Genomic DNA, 23,517 nt, shown 5'->3' with positions numbered 1-23,517 from the left:
ACGTTCACATACTGTAGGAATACATGTCGAGTATCTAGGTACGGATCGGATACTTAAATTCGGGTACACGAGGACAAAATTTAGTTACCCATACCAACCCTACTTATACATACTTAAATCCTGTCAATTCCTTTATTTAGTGTTATCTAAACTAGAAGTTCATCCTATATGCAAATGATTGGCGAGAATTTAGGTCATCGATCGCTATCATTCATGCAAATTATTCTCACTATTTTCCATTAATAGACAATGATATTATAGCTTTGGACACATTTTTGAAACTATAACACTTAAGGAAATACTACAGATTTTTTTTTCATATAATCATAATTACACCATGACAGCATATTTGCTTTAGAAAGCGGATTTTTTGGACCTGAGGTGTAGTACTTTTTCACGCTAGGTGGTGTCGTAGTCGAAAAGGCATTTCCAGTATTTCCGGTATCGCAGGCAATGACAATACGCTGTAAGGCTATATAGCCTTAAGCGTAAAAAAGAGTCGAGGCCCTTACAGTCTCAGATCATACCTACCTTCTGGTATAGACAGTGTATCAGCCAGGACCCAGAGACACGACGTCAGGCCCTTACAGTCTCAGATCATACCTACACTTCTGGTATAGACAGTGTATCAGCCAGGACCCAGAGACACGACGTCAGGCCCTTACAGTCTCAGATCATACCTACCTTCTGGTATAGACAGTGTATCAGCCAGGACCCAGAGACACGACGTCAGGCCCTTACAGTCTCAGATCATACCTACCTTTCTGGTATAGACAGTGTATCAGCCAGGACCCAGAGACACACGTCAGGCCCTTACAGTCTCAGATCATACCTACCTTCTGGTATAGACAGTGTATCAGCCAGGACCCAGAGACACGACATCAGGCCCTTACAGTCTCAGATCATACCTACCTTCTGGTAATAGACAGTGTATCAGTCAGGACCCAGAGACACGACATCAGGCCCTTACAGTCTCAGATCATACCTACCTTCCTGGTATAGACAGTGTATCAGTCAGGACCCAGAGACACGACATCAGGCCCTTACAGTCTCAGATCATACCTACCTTCTGGTATAGACAGTGTATCAGTCAGGACCCAGAGACACGACGTCAGACCCTTACAGTCTCAGATCATACCTACCCTCTGGTATAGACAGTGTATCAGCCAGGACCCAGAGACGTGATGTTAGGCCTTTACAGAACTCCCAGTCCCAAATCATACAGCAGCTCAACAGTAGGACTACCACCCCCAGGTTGTACAGTGATGTTGGCCATAATCCGTTGTAGATCAAATTTCTGAAAATAGTGTAATAAGAAAACCGATATCAATTTATATTTTTCTATACAAGAAATTAGAAAAAAATATTTAATAGGTTGTTCCCTATATGATTAAAATACTATAATTTTCCTGTGTTTCGTGAGTATAGCAGGTAACATTTGTCTGTATTGATTTGTCCAGTCATGATACTCATGCATATTCATGAGTTAACTTTTGCGGGCTTTTTGCGGTCTGCACGAGATATTGGTGCAGGTATTGTGTGGATAGGTAGTCACGTGGAAAGAGAAGTCATTCTAGCCATGCTTCTCATCGGGAACAGTCATGATGGAGAAGAGAGACATACACGACTTGGTACAAACCACAGTGAAAGAAGCTCAATCAGGACTTCTCAACAACCTAAGTGAACTAGTTTCCAAGAAATTAGACAATTTTCAAAGTGATATTTCGGAGACAAAAACAGCTTTGAGTGATGTCCAGGTTGCCAAAATCAAAGTGATTACCACAGAAAAATACCACTTCAACAAAAAAGGGAATGAAGAACATGAACACAAAGTGTATTCTATAGCGGCCTTCAGTGAGCAGGCTCATCCAATTATTGTGTTGGTGTGCTTATTTAGTTTATATGAGAACTAAAGGCAGGTATTCAGGAAAAAACGTTAAGTATAGGATAGACAGATATTTTAAGTTTTATTTCTTGTAATTTTCAAACCTTCACAAACTTTCCATAAAAACATACAATGTGTGAATATGGATGCTTATATATGATGTTTCAGATCCATAAAACGCACAAAATACTATTGAGACAAAGCGGCAAATGTCGCATGAAATATCACATGTCACAGTCAAAGCCATGTTTCAAACTTTTGGGTAATATTGGAAAACTGAATTGCATCATGTAACCGACATCGTCCATACTCGTATAGATCGGAACCTCCCTAGCCGTATCACGTGGTCAATTATCGGCAATAACAGTACAGACATGAATAGATCGAAATAGTTTGGATACGTATTTCCGAGCTATTTTAAAAACATGTACACGTTAAAAAAATCAAAATTTTTAATTCAATTGTTTAATACCTTTGCAAATATGAACTTTACAAGTGTCCGTAAATATCGAAAGTTTAAAACTTAGAGGGGCAGAGAAAAATTTATAGAACACTCTAAATACTTTTTCTATGCCAAAAATGCAACAAGTCACAGACCATACAACTTTAATATTATCACTCTGTTCAATAGAGGATCTGACAACATCCCCATAAGGAGTCGTGTGTTCGGATGACCTTATATATACTACCAGTATTGCGGCTATAAATGTATTTTTTATACACGTTTTCTACATCAATTGAAGACGCTATTTAGTCCCATCATACATTATACAATTCGCTTTGTTGTCCTCTTTTGGCAAAGAGGACTTTGCACCGACATGGAAGTAATGTTGACAGTTTTTCTAAACTTTTTTGTCCTGAAATTCACTTTTAATGATCGACCCAGGTAGAAATTTGATTGGGCATTTCCAAATATCACCTGGATGTGACCCCTAATGGAATGTTGTCAGATCCTCTATTGAACGAAATGATAATAAGGATATGTATTTTAATCAGATTGAGGTTGTGTCTGTCTACCATGAGCAAACAGCATACAGATAATGAACAAGAGGCCCATGGGCCTTAACAGTCACCTGATTTCAGATACAGAATGAAACAAAGACATGCATATAAACACTATATATTGGCCCATCAGGAACTTGAAGTCAGTCAGTGATTTTATAAATTTGACTTTTTAATCTATGAAGATTATGTGCATTCAGAAGAAAGATTTTTGAAATGTTATCCATTTTGACCCCTTTTGGCCCCGCCCCTCTGGTCCCTGGGGGTCGGCCAAGACCAATATGAATATGTTGATTTAAAATGCTATCTCAGGCTAATAATTCTAACCCAGAGTGACTAATTTTCCTATGAAAACTAAGCAAATATAATGTTCCTAAAGGTGTTTTTCCTTTATAAACTATAGTAAATTTGACCCCCCTCCCCAGGGGAAAATCTGAGATCCCAGGACTATGAAATTCACTTTTTTTGTAATAGGGCCATATAAACCTTCAATTTTCACATGTAACCGATCAAATATTGTGATAATTCAAAAGAAGAGATAGTTGAAAATTTTTACCATTTTGACCCCTTTTATCACGTGGCCCCAAGGGGTCAGCCATGAAAAGTATGGACATGTTAAAATAGCTATCGAGGCTAATAATGTTTAACCCAATGTTTTGACTAATTTCCGAATGAAAAATATTTTAAAACAAATGTCATAAATCAATTTTTTAATTAAATTGTTTTTACTTAGGTGCCAAACTAAATTGCAAATAACTAATTACAAGTGTCCGTAAAATCGAAATTTTTAAAACTTTGAGGGGCCAGAAAAATTTAGAAATAGATTTCTAAATACTTTTTCTATGCCAAAAATGACCCAACAAGTCCTGGGGGGTCCATAGAAAAAATTTTTAATATTATCACTCTGATTTAATTCTTGACAACATTTAGACTCATTTCCTATTACAAAATGACCAAATAATGCGCAAAAATGTGTTTTCCCAATATAAAACACTATAGTAAACTTAACCCCCCATCCCCAGGCGGAAACTAGAGACCCCCAGGGGTCATATAATTCACAACTTTTGTAAAAAGGACTTTAAGACCTTTCTTTTCTTTGAAGAGTATTTGATTCTACCACATCTGTGAGTAGGAGAAGAAGATTTTTTGAAATTTTACTCAATTTTACCCCTTTTGCCCCCTCCCAAATGCCCCCTGGGGGGTGGGGGACCATATAACATTCACAATTTTGATTGGCCTTATGCCTAAGAAGGTTTCTGCAAAATTTCCTATTGAAATTGCTTCAGCAGTTTTGGAGAAATGAAGTCGAAAATGTAAATTGTTTACGACATACGACGGGAACGACGGCAGTCGCCACGAAAAAGTACGGGCATAAATTCGGATTATAATAGGCTCACTTGAATCCTTAGAACTTGGTGTCCTCAAAAGTAGGTGAATAAATTCTATAATTCCTTAGAACTTGGTGTCTCAATATATATACATTTTTAATTAGTAATAAATGGATGAAGCTTTTATTGTCCTTGAAATATTATGAGTGTACTGTGATTATCATAACCAGTGATGAGATTTTTGTGTGATATAATCTCCATTACATAAACAAGACATACATGTATTAAATCTAAATCTTTACATAATATGTATTCAAACTCCAATTTTAAAAAGTAAACATTTTTCTCACATAGCTAGCCCATGTAAGATAGAGTTTGTCCCATGAAAGACAGCTATATAAGATAAATCTATCTTACATAGCTGTGACGTCACAAATGCCGAACAATCAAATGACGTCATATCAGCAAAAGTTGACGTCATTTTTCATCTTCTATTTCGATTGATTTGCCGGATTTATTTACCATTTCATTTGTTTAATTTGCATTTTCAAACCGTTTTTACCTAAGATTTCTTGTTTATATTTATTAATATAAACCAAACTTTGATGAGCTCTTTCGAATGGCGTTCTTAATTTTTTAAAATCGATCAATTATTTAAGAAGTTAAGATTTTGTAACAAAATGGCTGCCTCACCTTTCGTGCAAGTAACTCGACAAGCAATGTGAGAAAATAACTCTTTCATATGTAAATTATGTAGGATAGAACTATTACCACCCTCGGGTACAGAAATTTTTGGGTCAGAAACCTTGGCAAGCCATCGGTTCTGACCCCAAAATTCTGTATCCTGGGGGGTGGAATAGTTCTATCCTACATATGTACATATGAAAGAGATCATATAATCTGGAACTTAATGTGTGTGGTATATAAGACGATTTTAACCTGTTGTGTATGTTAACCATTATCATCAGCTTGCAGAGAATTCAAACTATTTTTAAATTAGTGAAAAAGATGCAAAGAATGTCTTTGAGATGACTGCAGTTAGTTTACTATCAAAGCCACAAGCGGTGCAGCAATTATAGACTTTTTTAGAGACAATGTAAGCATGCTGGTCCTAAATTATTTAGGGGTCTATGATTATTGATTTTTCATCAGTAAATATTTTTTTGTCCAGATATCAATATCCTATCCAAAAATTAATATATATCTTTATAGAACTGATAATAATTATGAGTAGATATCTAATTGAAGTTTTATTACTAATTTGTAGGATATTACATATAACCACAGCTTTTCCTTGTAGACTGTTGATATATCAATACACAAACACTGCATGAGTGGTAATTATATAACTATTGACCATTCACATACAATATCATATTGTAGATTAATTACACTATTAAATAATAAACATATGTGCAGATAAAACAATCACGTGTTAAAACAAACCACATGTGAATTTAAATTGTTTGTTTACATTTATGTAAGGTGATGACACGTGTAGTATAATTATAACAATAAGTTAATAACTTTTGCGCCTCTACAAAATTTTCGACCTCGTTTTGCATTCCCATTTTAAAAAGTAAAAGCCCGTTTTGGAATGGTAGTGGACCTCTAAGGTATTTTTACTAATTTTTACGATATTACATATAATCACATATACACTCACTGCTTTTCATTTTAGACAGCAGATATGATATCAACTTATCAATACACACACTGAGAGGTAAATATTGACAGTTCATATACACAAACATACTGACATCAATATGAACATCTGGCCCCAACCGATTACCTGGTGGGCTAATTACCTGGTGGGCTAATTACCTGGTGAATTACCTGGTGGGCTAATTACCTGGTGGGCTAATCAAAGTTTAAAGGGACAATTCAGTCTAAGAGAACATTAAAATTTGTACATATATTGGAAAAAACCAGTTCTAATGAAATTAGATCAGTCGGTTTTACTGCGATATGCCTGAAAAGCCCATGGTTGTGACATGTGTGTAAATGTTCAAACTCGCTCGCTGTCCGCCATTACACACTGTGGTCAAACTTCTTGTATGCCGAACCCTGTCCCTTGCTCGTAGAGTAATGCAACTTTTGTCTAGAACTGCTCAAATCGCTCTGACAGTAGTGTGTTTACCTTATTAGGTGAATTGTCTTGCCTAAAAATAATTTTATCTCCTTCTCAGTGATTATTTAATTCATTTGTTTAACGTGCGTGACTTTGGCTCGGGTTGGGTACAGCGTCCATATTGTACCTGCTTCATCGTATTGATCAACGATTTTATATTTCAACGATATTAATTAAAATACTTAACAATGACATGGAATTTGTCAATATTTTATGTTATATGTTTCATAAGAAATGTAGAACAATACATTAATGCTATATTTTGCTTATTGGTTATGTAAAAGAATTAGCCTGAGTGAATTGTCTCTTTAACAAAAATCTTCAAATCAAGATAAAATAATTTCTTACATTCTCTATATACCTACAAGTCTGTTTTAGAATCATATAATCATAGGTTTTGTAGTAAATGAGAAATTTATATTTCGCTAATCAAGTGTTTAAGCTTAAATCACTTTTCGATCAGACGTTGTATATATATAGGTATATGTTGTGATGTGGAGAATGAACTTTGATATAACTGTAGACTTTATCAATCATACCTATCTACTACAGTGTAAATATTTATGCATTGAAGACAAAAGCATGAAGATACATATCAGGCCCCGATTTATCGAAACAAACTTAAGGCAAAACCAACATAAGTCAAGAATTTTCATTTAAGTTACATAAAGAGAACAAGAGGCCCAAGAGGCCTTGACGATCATCTGAGTGCTGCATTGCAAAGTTGGTTGAAATCTTTCAAAATTATTTACAAATTAAAATAAACTTTAAAGTTGAACTTTCGTATTAGAATTTTTTTTTTTCATTTTGATAGTTAGTGTATTATGTTACCAAACCTTATGCTTAAAATTCCAATTTGCTTTGCTAACGTTAAACAACAAAACAAAACTAGAAGTCAGTCAGTGTCAGAAATTTTATAAATTTCACTTTTTAAACGATGGAGATTATTTGGTTCCATCAAACCTGTGAATTCAGAAGAAGATTTTTGAAATTTTAGCCATTTTGACCCATTTTGGCCCCCCCTCTCTGGTCCCTGGGGGTCAGCCAGGACCAATATGGATATGGTGTTAAAATGCTATTTCAGGCTAATGATTCTAACCCAGTTTGACTCATTTCCTATTAAAACTAAGCAAATAATGTTCATAAATGTGTTTTTCCTATATAGACTATAGTAAATTTGACCCCCTCCCCAGGGGAAAATCTGAGATCCCAGGGAGATGAAATTCATAATTTTTGTAAAGGGCTTCAAGACCTTCACGTCAATGAAGATTATTTGGTTCCATCAAATCTGTGAATTCAGAAGAAGATTTTTGAAGTTTTAGCCTATTTGACCCTTTTTGGCCCCGCCCCTAAGGGTTTTGGGGGTCAGCCAGGACCAATATGGATATGACGATAAAATGCTATCTCAGGCTAATAATTCTAACCCAGTTTGACTAATTTCCTATGAAAAATAAGCAGATAACATTCATAAATGTGTTTTTCCTATATAAACTATAGTAAACTGGACCCCCTCCCCAGGGGGAAACATGAGACCCCAGGGTCATATAATTCACAATTTTTGTAAAGGACCTTAAGACCTCTCCATCTATGAAGAGTATTTGATTCTACCAGTTCCAGAATTTCAGAAGAAGATTTTTTAAGTTTTAGGTTATTTGACCCCTTTTGGCCCCACCCCTAAGGCCCCTGTGAGTCAGTCATGGAAAATTTGTTTATAGGATTCAATGGCCATTTCATAGGGATAATTCTGACAACATCTGACTCATTTCCTTTTACAAATGACCAAATAATATCATTTTAAAATAAATGTGTTTTCCCTATATAAACTATAGTAAACTTAACCCCCTCCCCAAGGGGAAACCTGAGACCCAAGGGTCATATAATTCACAATTTTTGTAAAGGACTTTTAGACCTTTCTATTTGTCAAGAGTATTTGATTCCATCACATCTGTGAGTGGAGAAGAAGATTTTTGAAATTATGGTCAATTTTACCCCTTTTGGCCCCTCCCACAGCCCCCAGGGGAGTCGGGACCACATAATTCACACTTTTGATTGGCCTTATGCCTTATGCCTTAGAAGGTTTGTGCAAAATTTCATTGAATTTGCTTCAGTGGTTTTTGAGTAGAAGTCGAAAATGTAAATTGTTTACAGACATACGACGGACGACGCACGACGATGGACAAAAGGCGATTAGAATAGGTCACTTGAGACTTTGTTTTGACTTAAGCCTGCACTTTTTGTTTTCGAGAAATCAAGGCCAAACAAGCAATGATACTAAATAGGTGTATTGGGTAGCTATATAACTCACTATAATTGTAAGTGCATTTCTAATTTTCTAAGGCAAAGTATTCCAAACTTAGATCATTTATATTCCGCATGCATATCTATCCCTTACAGCCATATAAATCACCTACATTTAGGCCAAAATAATAATATGTCTGTTTAGGGTTACCCGACCGACCCAAATTTTTTACCCCCGACCCTAATTTTTTTTTACTTTTTCTACGAAAAAAAAAAATGAATAAATAAAAAGTCGGGATTTTGATCTCACTGACTCCGGTTCCGGCCATCATTTTAGAGTGAAAAACACTTAAAAATAAATAAAAAAAATCCTCCCGACCGATCCTATTTTTTTGGCCAATGTAACCCTAAACAGACATAGTTTTTTTTGGCCTTATCAGGAAATAACAGGATAGACATGGCTTTCCCTGACACAAGTCTTCTGTTCTATCATTAATTTTCATGCTTTGAGCTTTTGAATGATTTAATTTTCACAAAATAATTCATCAAAACTGATGGTTTTCAATAGTTAACTGAAGAAAAAATAGCATGTCAAAATTTTTGCCCAGTGATCGATGTTGCAACTCCATATATATATATAAATATATATAACTACCGGTAAGTGTCTTTGATGCTAATTATAGCAAATACAGTACAAATATTGATTTTTTGATAGAATATTCTACATTAGGTATTTTAAGCTATCATGCATTTCCACATGCAATATTAATCAGATTATCTGTCTATTAAAACAACGTTACGTATCATGTTCATCATCAATAAAGTACATAATAAAGGGCAATAACTCTGTATGGATCTGGTTACCCAGGTAACCTTAATACAAACTGTATCATCTGCCATGGTAATATTTCAAGTTATATATGTTTTATACATTATAGACTATACACAAAATTTACTACATTCACTATAATAAGAATACCATTGTTAAACAAGAGGCCCAGAGGGCCTGTATCGCTCACCTGGTTTGTAATGCCAAGTAATGTTCTGAATACAGGTTCTTTGTTTCTTTTCTGAAGGAATTTGAATATTTACCTCTAAATCCTCTTATTGGGCCCCACCACTCTTGCCCCCAGGGGTCAGAGCCAAAATTTATACAAGTTCTGTTCCCCTTCCCCCATGGATGTTTGTGGCCAAATTTGGTTACAATCCATGCAGAACTCTAGGACAAGTAGCGATTTATAGGATTTACCTCTATTTCCTCTATTGGGCCCCCCCCTGCCCCCAGGGGGTCAGAGCCAAAATTTACACAAGTTCTGTTCCCCTTCCCCCAAGGATGTTTGTGGCCAAATTTAGTTACATTCCATGCAGAACTCTATGACTAGTAGCGATTTAAAGGAAATGTTGACAGACGGGCAGACGGACGCCGCGCCATGACATAAGCTCACCGGCCCTTCGGGCCAGGTGAGCTAAAAACCAAGGGAGATAATTATTGAGATATCCTGCCTTATTAGAATTATTAAAAAAAACTACTTACCGACCCTTCATTTTTAAAGTGTGTTACGGATAACAAGTATATATTTAATTTTATCTGACCTGATTAAGAATGAACAATGCCCATTAGCAGGATTATTTCCCTGTTGATATTTCAATTTTTTTTTTTTTTTTTAATTTTCAAATAGAATGATATCAACAATATAAATGTTTAAAGCTATTTCCTGATATTTTACGAAACCTTACAATTTTCTATGAAAACAGGATGATGGCGGAGTCCTCAGATGATCATGGATGATAACACAGTGTCAGCAGGAAATAAATCCTATACTTATACTAGGTCAACTAGCTATCAACTAAGCAGTCTTATTGTTATATACTATACGTTTTATGCAAATCACTCAATCATATTACATGTTTCTTCTTATTATAGTGCTCCAGATAATTTTTTTGAGGGATGGGTAATAAATTTAACTAGCACTTTTGAAAGAGGGGGGCACAACTCTGACTTCTGTGCGGACCAAAAACTGAACAGAGAATTAAAGGATTTGTGCAGTCAAAAATTTTATTTTGATTTATAGGTCGATATCGCTTCCTTATACCATTAAAATAAAGTTCTCACATGCGGACGCCCTGCTTTTGATTCTATAGCTTTGTTTTCGTGACGATTCGGGGGAGCTGTCCATTTGCGATGAGAGATAATGAGCTAGCGGTCACGTGACCCGTGTGACGTATGAATAGTCCGGGTATTAGACTACCCAAGCTATTCTCGTCACTGTACGGGACTTCAGGTTACCGCTACATATAAACATCACAAAATCAACATGTCTGACAGCGATGATAGCGATGTCCCAGGTGTTGAAATGGATATGAATATCCTTCCTTATCAATTTGAGCCAACAAGGCAAGTTTTGGAGGATATTACTTCTGAAGGCGAGTCATCGGAGAGCGAAACGGACGACGAGCAAGACGACCATGCTCGAGCTCGAGATTCACGCACAGACAACGATGCATGGTTTGTAGATCTAGAATCTAATCCATTCTATATGAACATCGATAAAAAGCTTTAAGTGGTTTACTGTTCAGTATATAATTGTACATATCTACGCCATCTGCGTCCATAAAACCCGGATTCATTGTGGCTACGATAGGCTAAATAGCCCAAGACCAAAAACGCACACATACGTAAACCCAGTTCCAAAACGTGTATTTTCTCCATCGATAGAAAAGTCGTTTTCAAATATTATTCAAGACGCATGTTTTTGATCGGGTCTACATATCTCTGCAGATTTTACGTGTTCAACGGCCAATTATTATGGCATATCCTGCTTGACAATTTATCATATTTTTTAATCGTTTGATGTCCTTCTAATGGGCTTGGGCTTGTGATGAAAAAACAACATGGACAGAATGGCATTTGTATTCAATGGAAATTTATTATTACTACTGTATTCATAAATAGGTTTTGAACAAGAAAATTATTTATAAATATATATTTGTTGTTGACAAATTCCAATCAAAAGACTGCAGTCCACATGAAGCAAACGTATCACAAAAGCTTGAAAATAAACTAAAATAACTTTAATATTTGATTGGTATCATAAATAGTTACATATTTCCTTCATTAGGCAATTTTATAACAAGGAATGATTACTCCTTTTATTTCTGTGTACATCCAAGTCGCTAGTATTTCTAACAAAATAAATAAATATCACAATTTCTATTTTCTATAAACAATAAATATCCGTGACCAGCATCATACAAAACAACCATTTATATATCATGATTTCTAACTCAGGTGCGACTGCAGCATGTGTTCCAGTATGCCCACAGAGACTGAATGCTTGTGCTGTCAAGAAGTCACCCTGATCCAGACCAAAACAGAGGCGAAAGATATAACATGCATTACACTGCATGATGGATTCGTGGCTAACTGTCTGAACCCTGATGTTTTGGAAGTGTCAATGTTGGAGTTTGCAGATCATCATGGCCCTTTTGGGGATAATGAGCCAATGCATGAGTAAGTTACATGTATATTGATAATATATATCCTATTCTTGTTCACAATACAAAAATATTTCTGAAATCCCCAAACTTTCTATTCTGACAGCCAATTTAATATACCATTGCAAACTTTACATTATCATTAATAGGATAAAGTATGACAAATTCCTTTTTTTTCCTTTCAGGTTATACCGACATGTGGCATATCGTAGGTTTACCAGATGGATATGGCAGCGGCTTGGGAAAAGAAACCGAAAAGTCCTGCCTGCTTGTGTCGTTCGGAGTATCCGCGAAGCATTCCCCTCAGAGGAATACTGTGGTTTTAAGTATGTGAGGCCTTAGAGACAATGTGACTTTAAAAAATCATCTAACATTTCCATTTATTGGACCTTGTGGATTAGATTTTAATTTACATGTACATTAAAATCATGAATTTTGAATCTTTATTTGTTATGTTTTTTCTCACTTTTTTAAATTACAATACATTGTAACTTGTCGTAACTGGATGTCAATAAGACCAGCATATTAGGCCGCTGTAGCCAGGTTTCTGAATTATTATTATACAGATTTCATTTGCTATAAGTTAAGAAGGAAAATATAATATGTACAATTAAGTCTGAGTCAACAGAAATCCGTATTAGACTAGAACCAATTTTGGCAAGTTATACTCTAAATGACAAGTACAGTTGGTCTACTGCAAAGTAATTTTTATAAAGTTATAGGTATTTATGTGGCTATAAATTTGATGTTTTATTGAAGTAAAGTAGCAGAGGAGCGTGTATACCTTACACCACAAAACTTGATTAGTTATTTCTCTTCTTTACATTAGATGTATGTATAAACTCACTAAAAAGCAGTAAAATATGTCAATATATTTACAACATGTCAAACCATTGTACAAAGCCAACAGTTCAATATATGAAGTAGTAATCTGAAATGAGCCAATAGGTCGAATAACATTTTTGGTACATCATAGATGACTTTTTCTCTCCATAACTTTCACAAGGATGGTAATATAAACTAATAAAAAATGGTGTTTCCTAGAAAAAAATAAATTGTTAAAATAAGTTGCATTGTGATGGCTTGTTTATTGCACTGTCCGAAGAAATAAAAAATCTCCTTTCCAATCCTTTGGTGACACACTAGTAAATTGATTTAGTCCATTCAATAACCAGAAGATTTAAACGTTAGCAGTCAACTAGGCATCCTTTATTCTACAGACATCAACAGAATCGAGATCTGTGGTTCTGAATCAGTTCACTTTTCTCTACACTGTTGTATGAGTGGGTGAGAGGGGAAGGTAACTCTCCCAATAGCTCCCTTCCTTCCTTTGTGGCATCTAGATGGTTTGGAATATCCAGTCTCCTCTCAATGGCAGCTTGTAACAACAGTGCAACATAGCCTAAAACAAGAGAATACAAATGATTTTGAATTAGGTTTAATAAGTTTACATCCTATCAACAGCAAGGGTCATGTAAGGATGTGACAGGTTTGCTAATGGAGGAAAACTGGAGTACCCGGAGAAAAACCACCGACCAGTGGTCAGTTACTGGCAACTGCCCCACATGTGATTCGAACTCACGACCCAGAGGTGGAGGGCTTGTGGTAATATGTCGAGACATATTAACCACACGGCCATCGCGGCCCTATTTTTAAAATAAATTCCTACTTATAAATGTGTATGTTAAAAAAAGAGAGAGAAAAAATTCTTTAGTTAACTTTTGTTTTGAAACCTGACAACATTTTTATATTCTCAATTATGATGAAAATAATGAAGATGCAAATAATGTATACACAAAATAAGTGATTTAGAGTACATCAGAAACAATTTCTTTTTGATGATGATTTCATACATTTATGATTAGGTATTTACCAGTAATAGCACTATTCTGAGATTCAAACAGTTTGCAAAAAATATTGTTGAAAAACTGATAAAATTAGAAAATAGTGACATCAATGCTTAGAACTGAAGAAAAAAGTAATAAAAATTATTTAAGACAGTTATCACATTCTTATAAACAACAATTTTTTCTGGTTATCACATACCGGAGGGTAGCTTTTTTTTTCTGGTTATCACATACCGGAGGGTACGTTTTTTTTTTTTAAAAGTAATACTTCAATGCCTTTTTTCTAAAAATAGCACTTACCATATGTAGGTGGGGTCCTACAGGGTTTGACAACAACCTCGCTTCCTTTCTTTGCTTTTGGGTAAGAAATTTGCCATTTCTGCTGCCCATCCTTTGTTAATGCCTTGGCATTGTTGCTGTTTTCGTTATAATGTAAGGCAGCAAGATACAATCTAAAAACAACACAAACATATAAATACTCTGCTGGAGACTTTAAAAAACTTTTTAAAAATCTTGAATTAGAATGAAGTTTTCACTTTTAAATACCGGTACATGTAATATTATTGAAATATGAACATGTGAAGAAAATAACGTATAAACTAAATTAACCGATCTTCAAGTAATTTTATCAAAAATCTATGAACTGTTGATGTCTGAAGTAGGCAAAACATTTCAGAAACATATATACCTGGCAAGCATTGCTGTGTAGAAGTAGTGATTGCTCTTGGAGGCAAAGTGGTTTACAACATTGTGGTATACTTCTAGGCCATAGGTTTGGTGGACAGGCGAAAGCTTCCCAATGTCCTTTAGCAAGTATGGACTCTGAACAACTGCTGCTAACATTTTGTGGGGCCTTGAGCCTGAAAGCACAAATAAATTAACAGTTACGACTGCAAATGAACAAATATATTCATTTTTGTTTTCATACAGTATATTCTGTATTTGCATATTACAGAGTTGTCTGCCCTTGGGGGTAGCTGTTGATTGTGACGTGATGTGTTTGCGAATACATAACACTTTTCGGAGAAAATGACGTGAATTGCACCCACAAAATAATGACGTCACAATGGATACCTACCCGCAAGGGAGCTAACTCTGTAATAAACAAAGACGGGAATAGGATGCTTTATAGATGTATATTTTCTTTTTTAAGCTATTCTAAAATGAAGACATGATTTTTACAGAATGAATACACAGAAAAAAAAGTTACAAAAATGCAGTTACATCCAGTTCATACTCAAAGCTCTTTGCTTTTACAATTTAATGAAAACATGTCATTACATGTACCTTTTTCCATCCAATCTCTATCATTGGGACCATGTTGGCATCGCGGGAAGAGATCTGAATGTCCTTCATGTTTGTCAGCAACATGGTTGACTAAGGAATTCCACTTTGCCCTTTTCATTTCACAATCATCTCCTGAAGTCATGGCTGTCCAGTACATATGGTTGCTGGCTGACTTAATCCAAGGGCGAATAACTTCCCCTCCTTTCTTTTTGGCACATCCTTCCAATTTCTTTGTAACTCCTAAAACATAAAAAATTGCATAAAATTTTCTTTTAAAAATTATAATTGCTTTACATATAATTGTATCGGTTCCTCTGATAAATGTAAACTAGTTACTTTGAAGATAAGTTAAACATATATTAAATTACCTGCCCTTGGTACATTTGTCTGACAATGTCTAGCCAATTTCAAATATAAATAAATTTTAATATTTGAAAGTTATTGATCAGTATGAAATTTAAAACATATGTATTTACTATATGCTCTTATGTATACTATTTTGTTATCATTATTATTATGAAAAATTCATGTGTTAAATGCTGCTAGCTATTTTTTTTCATATTATGTAAATACCTTTGGCAACATGCCACACATCAAAGTAATGGTCAGTCCGTGGATGTTGCTCCCTCATATACTTCTTGACCATTACATGTCTGTCAGTGACCAATGTCTTGATTCCGATGTCATTCTCCTCCAGATGGCTAATAGATCGCTTGAGTCCCTCAAGCTCCATGTGAGTGGATCCCTTCACTTCATTACTCTGAATTTAGAAACATATCTAAATCAACAACTGATTCTATATAATTGATATAGAAGTGGTGGCTACTTGACATACTATCTAATATGTATTTTGTAAGAAACAACTGCCAAATTTGAATGGATTACATGTCTTAGCATTATGTTCCTGTCATGAGAGATCAAGGTCTTGTAATCATGTGCAATGATACTGACTCAATTTTCTATGTTCTGTGTGCACATAGGAGATCCAATGTTCATAATTAATGCATCGGTATCATTGTTAACATTTATAATAATAATATTGATACTGCGGCAACAAATAAAAATACAGTAATTTGTGACTGAACTTATGTTTACCTGTACAAGTTGGACATCAAGGACTTCATTTGTCTGGAGGTCCATTAGGGAATAAGAACCGTACTTGGCGGAGTAACCTGGGGAATCACATCGACAGTCTCCTCCTAGAGTTAGACTTTGACCTTGGCGTGTCTCCAGCATCTCAGCCTGAGTTGTCTCCCATACCTTAAGTGTTGCTGGTACCAAATATCCAGATTGAATGTTCATAAAAGTTCTCCTGGAGAACATCTGGAGGTTCATGTGATTAAATAGTTGTAGAGTTTTTGAAAAACTTGCCCCACTAAAAAACACTGCGGCTGACACAAGCAGGTTACTCCATGGCATAGAATTTTGGCATGTCTGGCTTTTCCATTCGAATACATGGCCTTCATCACAAACCGAAGCTACACAGATCATTGTTCCCTTCACAAATTTTATAACACTTTGGCAGTGCCTACCACATGTTCTACACACAGATAATATCTTGTTTAGTGCTGATTCCGAAACAAGGAACTGTTTTTCAGATCCAATGTCTACGTCACTGGCCAAGATGTAATTTTGAATATCGTCATCGACATCATCAATATCATCATCGCAATCACTTTCTAAATCTGGATTGTACTCATCACTGTCATCCATAAAAGTTTGCTGATCACTATGGTCATCCCAATCCATGTCACATTCTGATTCACTTTCAACATCTGAATCAAGGGCTTCCTTCCTGAGAGGTGGAGCCTCAATCAAACAACATTGTATCCCAACACTAACCTGTTCATTTGTTAGCCGTGGACGGACCTGGATTCTTCTAGTCCTTTGAGATGGTTTTGAGTCTACTTGCACACTCTTTGTTATCAAAGTAGGTTTCTCTGTGTTGGGGCCACTAAACACACAATCTTGTCTCTGATGGTGGTTTATGGGAGGTAGATCCACAAATTCTTCTTGGTCATCATATGCATCATGATCAATTGATGTAGAATCAGTACCAATGTTCTCTTTATCTAAAAGCTCCCTTGTAAAGTCACCTAAAGCTCCGTTCAAGACCTATAATGACATAAAACACTTTATTAGTTACATAAAAAACAATGCAAGTCATTGTACATGTACATGTAATGCAGACAATTATAATTAATGTACAGTTAAGCTAACCTTAACCCTAGTGCACTTGGAGTGCAGAGTGCACTACATTTAAACTAGCTACATGTAAGCTAGTTGTGCACTATGTCCAGTCAGGTGTGACCACTAAAACCCATATACAGGTAATAGGCGTGCAATTGGACACCTGTGTTAGATACATGTACATATATGTAGCTGTGCTTTTTACTTAGGAATATTGATAAACCTTGTTTCACATGTAGTAACAGTTGCTTTTCAGTCTTATTCTAACAAATCTGTCTGATTTTATTTTCATACATCATTTGATTTAGTGTAATATTCATATTTAGGAGTGGTAATTCAGTTATTACTCGATATTTCAATAGTGTAATAGGATTTTCTGTTGTTAAATACTTTAATAAAATTGTCGGTAATGATTAATGAGATAAGCATTTACTTTCATACATGTACTATGGACAATCTTATAAGTTTTAGAAATAAATGTTGATGAGTCTATAATTAGCATATTAGTGGTATAAACCAGAGAGTACTTTCTGTTTAAACTTATACAAATGTAGTTCTAAATATATCAAAGTACATTAGAATATTTGAAACATATTTTATTGATATATATTGATTTTGATTTATTCATTGTATTGTCATTTTGGGTGATATACATTTCGTATAATAAACACAGAAAGATCTATATTGAAATTAAAGTTGTTAGACAATTTAATCATAAATCTGTTTTTAGTGTTTACACATAAAATGCAATATTGTTATCATATACAGATTAATCAATTGTTATTTTTTTTATTTCCAACCGGTAAATTTAGATAATGTTGCATTTACCCAATAGTCTGTCACAGACATATACAGGTACAATTACCGATGTACACGTACATGGTGATACAGACATACCTGTATAAATGACTATCAAGGCACACAGGTCTGTCGTCATGGTCACCAGGCCTAGGGCCATTTTCTCCCTCTTTCCCCACCCCACCACCTCATGATCAGGTGACACCTTACCTGAGATGATGATCAGTCAGGTGTCATAGGTAACCCCAGGGGTCCACTATTCTATAGCATTTAATTCAAATGAAGCATGCTGTGACAGCCTCTGTACCTGTATTACCTATTTAAAAGACCCCCATGTGGTTTTGTTTCTGGCTTGTTTTGTCAGGTGAGAATCACAGGTAACTAGCCTGTATGGGTGTTTTGGTGTTGATCACCTACATTTGTATCTGGGTGTAGTTTACCTGTAGGTTACTAGTGCACTAGGTGTAAAGGTTAGCTTACACTCTACTGTATACAATCACTATGAATTTTTATATAGAAATCAATGTCATAGGATGAAAAGATATTTGTAATAATTTTTTACACACAATTATTCATTATAATTTGTGCATATAATGACATTACAACTGATTCATATACGATATCTATACATGATCACAGCTAATTACAATATGGTTATATAACGAGGTACAGATGCTTGCAAGAATTGATATATTTAAAAAAAAAAAACCAGCTAGTCAGGCCAGTGTACTTTTTTTTATGTTAGCATACACATATGATTGTAACCATCACTAATTACAATCTTTTAAAAATGAAGCATCTCTATTACAAGAAAAAAAACCATAATTCTAAATTATTACAATTCACTTATATACTAATTATTTAAAAACAACAGGTTTATATTATAAATACATCATTACATATTGAATTATAAACGTGAAAATTGTATAGAGGGGGTATTTTTATATTGACAGAACATCGAACTCCTGACCTGTTTTGAAAATTGACCATGTGACATGCAGGTACATACATGTAAAGTTTATCACAGGTGCTTAGCCTATAATTGTAACAGTGATGATGTAATCATAAAAAAACCTCTTTTTAAAGTCTATATATCTATTACTTACTTCTGCTCTCTGACGCTTCGCAAATGCACCACGGACTTTCGGCGAAAAGGCTTCAGCTTCCGATCCCAGGTGCAAACGAATGTCAGGTACAGCAGTATCTTTTAACAATGTTTTCATGGGAGACTGCATCCCTAGGTCAGCAATCTTGTCCGGATGATACAAAAACATATTCATAGAAAAATGTTCACTGCACAAAGTATGATGATTGGTAGCAGTGAAATCGGCCCTCCGGCAAAAATGTTCCCATGTTTTCCTCCGAGACACATCCTTAGGAAACTTGAAAAACGAAATTCCACTACCTTTTTTCAATCGATTAGAGCAACCAAATGCAGCACAATATACCATTATGGGTACTTGTAAGTCCACACATTAAGACTATATTTGTGTAATGAGCCCGATCTCACCTGATGACAGTGCTGTCAAAACACGTCACTCACCACCGATCAGCGATGTAAACAAGGCGGTGCGACTGTTCCCGGATTTTTCCCCCGGACTATTCATACGTCACATCCGGTTTACGGGTCAAAAATATGCATAATCGAGAGGTCAGCGAATTTGACCTATAAATCGGCGTCATACTCGATATCCCGATGGCTGTGAATTCGGAGGCCCTGATTTTTGCCCAAGTTAAGGCAATTCCTATGTATACTTGACTAAAAAATTTTGACTGCACAAATCCTTTAAGGAAATGATGTTTATTATCATTATACCCTCATAACCTCAACAAAATAAACTTCTATTCCTTATATTTACAGTTTTTCAAGTAAATGAATATTATTTATTCCCGCAGCAGTTGCATATTTTTTATTAAAACATAGTCAACGAATTCGATTGAACAGCTGATTGGAATCGAGTCATTCATAGAATCCCTCCAAAAGCGGGGTTATGACCCCACATTGCTACGCCATCGACTATTCACGTAACAATAGAATCGCCGCCCGTGTTGTGTTAACAATTATACACTGATAATGATAATACTAGAAAGCATGTCCATGTTAGTGCAAACTGAAAATATATTTTAATAAAAGTTTTGTGGGTATAGTTATCATGTAATCAATGATAAGTTAGCAATTTTGTAAATATCTATCTGAATCAAGGGCACAGATTATGTAGACTCTTAAAAATATCTTGAATTAACCTAATTTTACCAAATTTCTTCTAATTTTATTTCTGGATGTATTAGTGCTCATAGTAATTGGGTTGAGTAATATCAAGTATTTTACAGGTAATTAGTACATGTTCATACAATTCAAAGGCCGAGGTAATTGACAGATTTTCAATGGGTATTATACCCATGTACATATCTTAACTGGATCACTGTAAATAACATGTGTATAACAATACAACATGCCAGGCAGATAAGTGCACCTGTACTTGAAGTTGCTCAATTTAGACGCTACCGGACTAGACAATTTCGTGCATAATATTTATTTCTTCCATAATAATTTATATTTAAATCTTACCTACATTTTCAAACTTTTTGTTTTTATGCTTTAATCTTAAAGATGCTCCACCGCTGACAAATGATATTTTTCACTATCAAAAACACGAGCAGATGATTTAGTATTTTTCTTCAGTTGCAAAAGTTACTTACTTTACACCATTACCACCATTGAAAAGTTTGAGCTTCTGATTTCACTTCAAGTTAAAGTTACAAAAAATAATTATTTGCATCCCGAAAAAATTCCGTGGCACTATATCCTATATGGAATTAAGTATTGATTGCGCATGCACCAAAGGCAAACTAAATTATTCTATAACATTTTTTGTGTTAATTAGACATATATACACGATTAAACACCAACTATTGTTCAAGTGATTAATATCATTTATGCTCTGTCAGTGGTGGAGCATCTTTAAGTATTTCCTTGAGATAATGATTAAAGCAACAAGGAATAATTGTTAAAATCTGGGCGTTTATGAGTCCAAAGTCTACTGCCGTTTTATGTGAATTGTATTCTATATGTGACCTGTAACACAACAAATCGATCATACATACATATCAACTGCATATTATTTATATGGTGTCACACATGATTTCAAGTGAATCAGTACTAAAGGCCTACAGCTGACTCGATTAAGTGATAATGCAGTTTATGTACTATAAACTTAAGCTGGATATTATGCCTTATCTATCAATCTCAAGTTTTTGTTTTCTTTCATTGTTATACATTTTACCGATTTTTTTCAAACTGAGTGATATTTCAATTTTCCAACTACTTTCAGTACTTTGTTTAATTTCTTATTATCTATACATTCTGATTTGACAACATTGATTTTTTTAGAATTATCAAAAAAAGAAAAAAACTACAACTCTTGCCTAATTCACCCCCAAAAAATATCAGAATGGACTGGTCTAGTCTTTAATGCAGAAGAGTCTAAATTTTTCTTCAAGGGTGAAGGTGTTCAGTTATGAATGGAGACATACTGGTATGTAACCTATGGACTTGATCTACCAAGTACAAAGTCTATAGTATGTATATATATATATAAATACAGGAAGTGTTCTTTATACACATGTAACCCATATAATTATATATGTGGGTCACACATAAGTATCCAAGTTCACATACATTATATATTGTGTATATATATATATACGTTATAGTACAGATGTATATCAGTTGAGCTTCTGATAAGTAACTTTTCGATTGATGAGTGACCGATTTTAATTGTCAACAAGTCTGACTTTGTAGACCTTTCTAATGATGTACATGATTTCAGGGGCCTGTACCTGTTGAACTGAGAAATATGTATTTTAAAAGACTTTTTTTTTCTTGAATTAGGATAATATTCACAAGAAATTGGGAAAATACAGCCAAATTTCTCTACTAGTGGAATAAAATAAGTCAATTACTCCCAATCTAAAACATGTTAAATATAGAGTTGGTGGATGGTGGTTATAAATGATTGATTTACATATATCATCTAGAATAGGTACACGCTTGGAGAGAATAACTCCAGATCATCTAGAATAGGTACACGCTTGGAGAGAATAACTCCAGCGTCATCTAGAATAGATACACGCTTGGAGAGAATAACTCCAGATCATCTAGAATAGGTACACACTTGGAGAGAATAAATCCAGCGTCATCTATCAGTAAATTATTTAGATAATTGAACAGAAGAGCAGTTAAATGTTGGGAATCGGTTAAGATTTCATCATTGATAGAAATCATTGATAATCAGATAAAATCAGTTACCGCACTGTGTCAATCGATCCATTTTGGATTATTAATCAGTTACTTTTTTGTTACGTAATTTCTCAGATATGTTAGTTATTTTTTAACGATGGCATGAATAACCTGCTGTTAAAACAAATATGATAACGAAAAAAAACATACATATTGTTAAATTTGTTTGTCGATAAAGATTGTTAGACATTGACTTGAATCAATCTGATAATAAATAAGGATACAAAACTGCAGGATAAAGCCAGTATGAATACAAAAATCATTAATGGCAGCCATTAATATTGTGAAGCTTTTTATTTCATATCTCATAGTCATACATTTATATTGTTTCACTCATATTGAATTTTAAAAGTAAATGCTATCAAAGTTTGTAAATTGAATTTGAAGATTATTGTATTTTTGCTTTTTGTCAAGAATTTTGTTAATAGTTCTTTTGTTGGGTAACATCTTAAGCAACTGAAAACATGAAAAAGTTAAAAAAAAAAAAAAAAGAGGCCCATGGGCCTTAACGGTCACATGAGTTAGAATATATAATAAAACAAATTAAAGACATATATACACTGTATGTTGGGCCTTGAAGTTGGTCATTGATTATAAAATTTGACTTTTTAGACTATGAAGAGTATTTGCTTCCATCAAACCTGTGAACTTAGAGGTATTTTTTGAAATTTTAATTATTTTGACCCTGTTTGGTCCTGCCCCTCTGGTCCCCCAGGGGGTCATCAAGGACAGATATGGATGTTAAAATGCTATATCTTAGGCTAATAATTCTAATCAAGTTTGACTAATTTCCTATGAAAATTGGGCAAACAATGTTCACAAAAATGTTTTTCCTATATAAACTAAAGTTAACTTGACCCCTCCCAACAGGGTCATATAATTCACAATTTTTATAAAACACCTTAAGACCTTTCCATCTATAATTATTTGATTCTACTATTTCCAGAATTTTAGAAGATTTTGAAGCTTTAGCCTATTTGACCCTTTTTTAGCCCCCGCCCCTCTGCCCCCAGGGG

General features: G+C 34.6%; 2 protein-coding genes and 1 pseudogene across 3 annotated transcripts; 1 reads left to right on the top strand and 2 right to left on the bottom strand.

Annotated features, from left to right (window-relative positions):
* LOC138306622 (carnitine O-palmitoyltransferase 1, liver isoform-like) overlaps positions 1-23,517 on the bottom strand; it is a 56,794-nt pseudogene that overhangs the window by 29,325 nt on the left and 3,952 nt on the right.
* Positions 10,900-12,421, top strand: LOC138305956 (uncharacterized). The gene is made up of 3 exons (XM_069246262.1): positions 10,900-11,090; positions 11,874-12,095; positions 12,265-12,421. Exons 1-3 carry the CDS (start codon positions 10,900-10,902, stop codon positions 12,419-12,421), a joined length of 570 nt encoding a protein of 189 aa, XP_069102363.1.
* On the bottom strand, positions 13,038-20,076 carry LOC138305955 (uncharacterized). Of its 2 annotated transcripts, XM_069246260.1 has the most exons (7): positions 19,308-20,063; positions 16,309-17,328; positions 15,787-15,973; positions 15,214-15,453; positions 14,615-14,786; positions 14,227-14,378; positions 13,038-13,481 (listed from the first exon to the last, which is right to left on the bottom strand). In XM_069246260.1, exons 1-7 carry the CDS (start codon positions 19,650-19,652, stop codon positions 13,303-13,305), a joined length of 2,295 nt encoding a protein of 764 aa, XP_069102361.1. In that variant the 5' UTR covers positions 19,653-20,063; the 3' UTR covers positions 13,038-13,302. The 2 variants fall into 2 exon arrangements, with proteins under 2 accessions (XP_069102361.1, XP_069102362.1); XM_069246261.1 differs by lacking the exons at positions 14,227-14,378; positions 14,615-14,786 and having other exon boundaries at positions 19,308-20,076.

This window comes from Argopecten irradians, chromosome 13 (genome assembly GCF_041381155.1).
Source record: "Argopecten irradians isolate NY chromosome 13, Ai_NY, whole genome shotgun sequence".
NCBI classification, from domain to species: Eukaryota; Metazoa; Mollusca; class Bivalvia; order Pectinida; family Pectinidae; genus Argopecten; species Argopecten irradians.
Note: the sequence above shows the minus strand (reverse complement) of the source record. Positions and strands in the feature narration are given on the sequence as shown.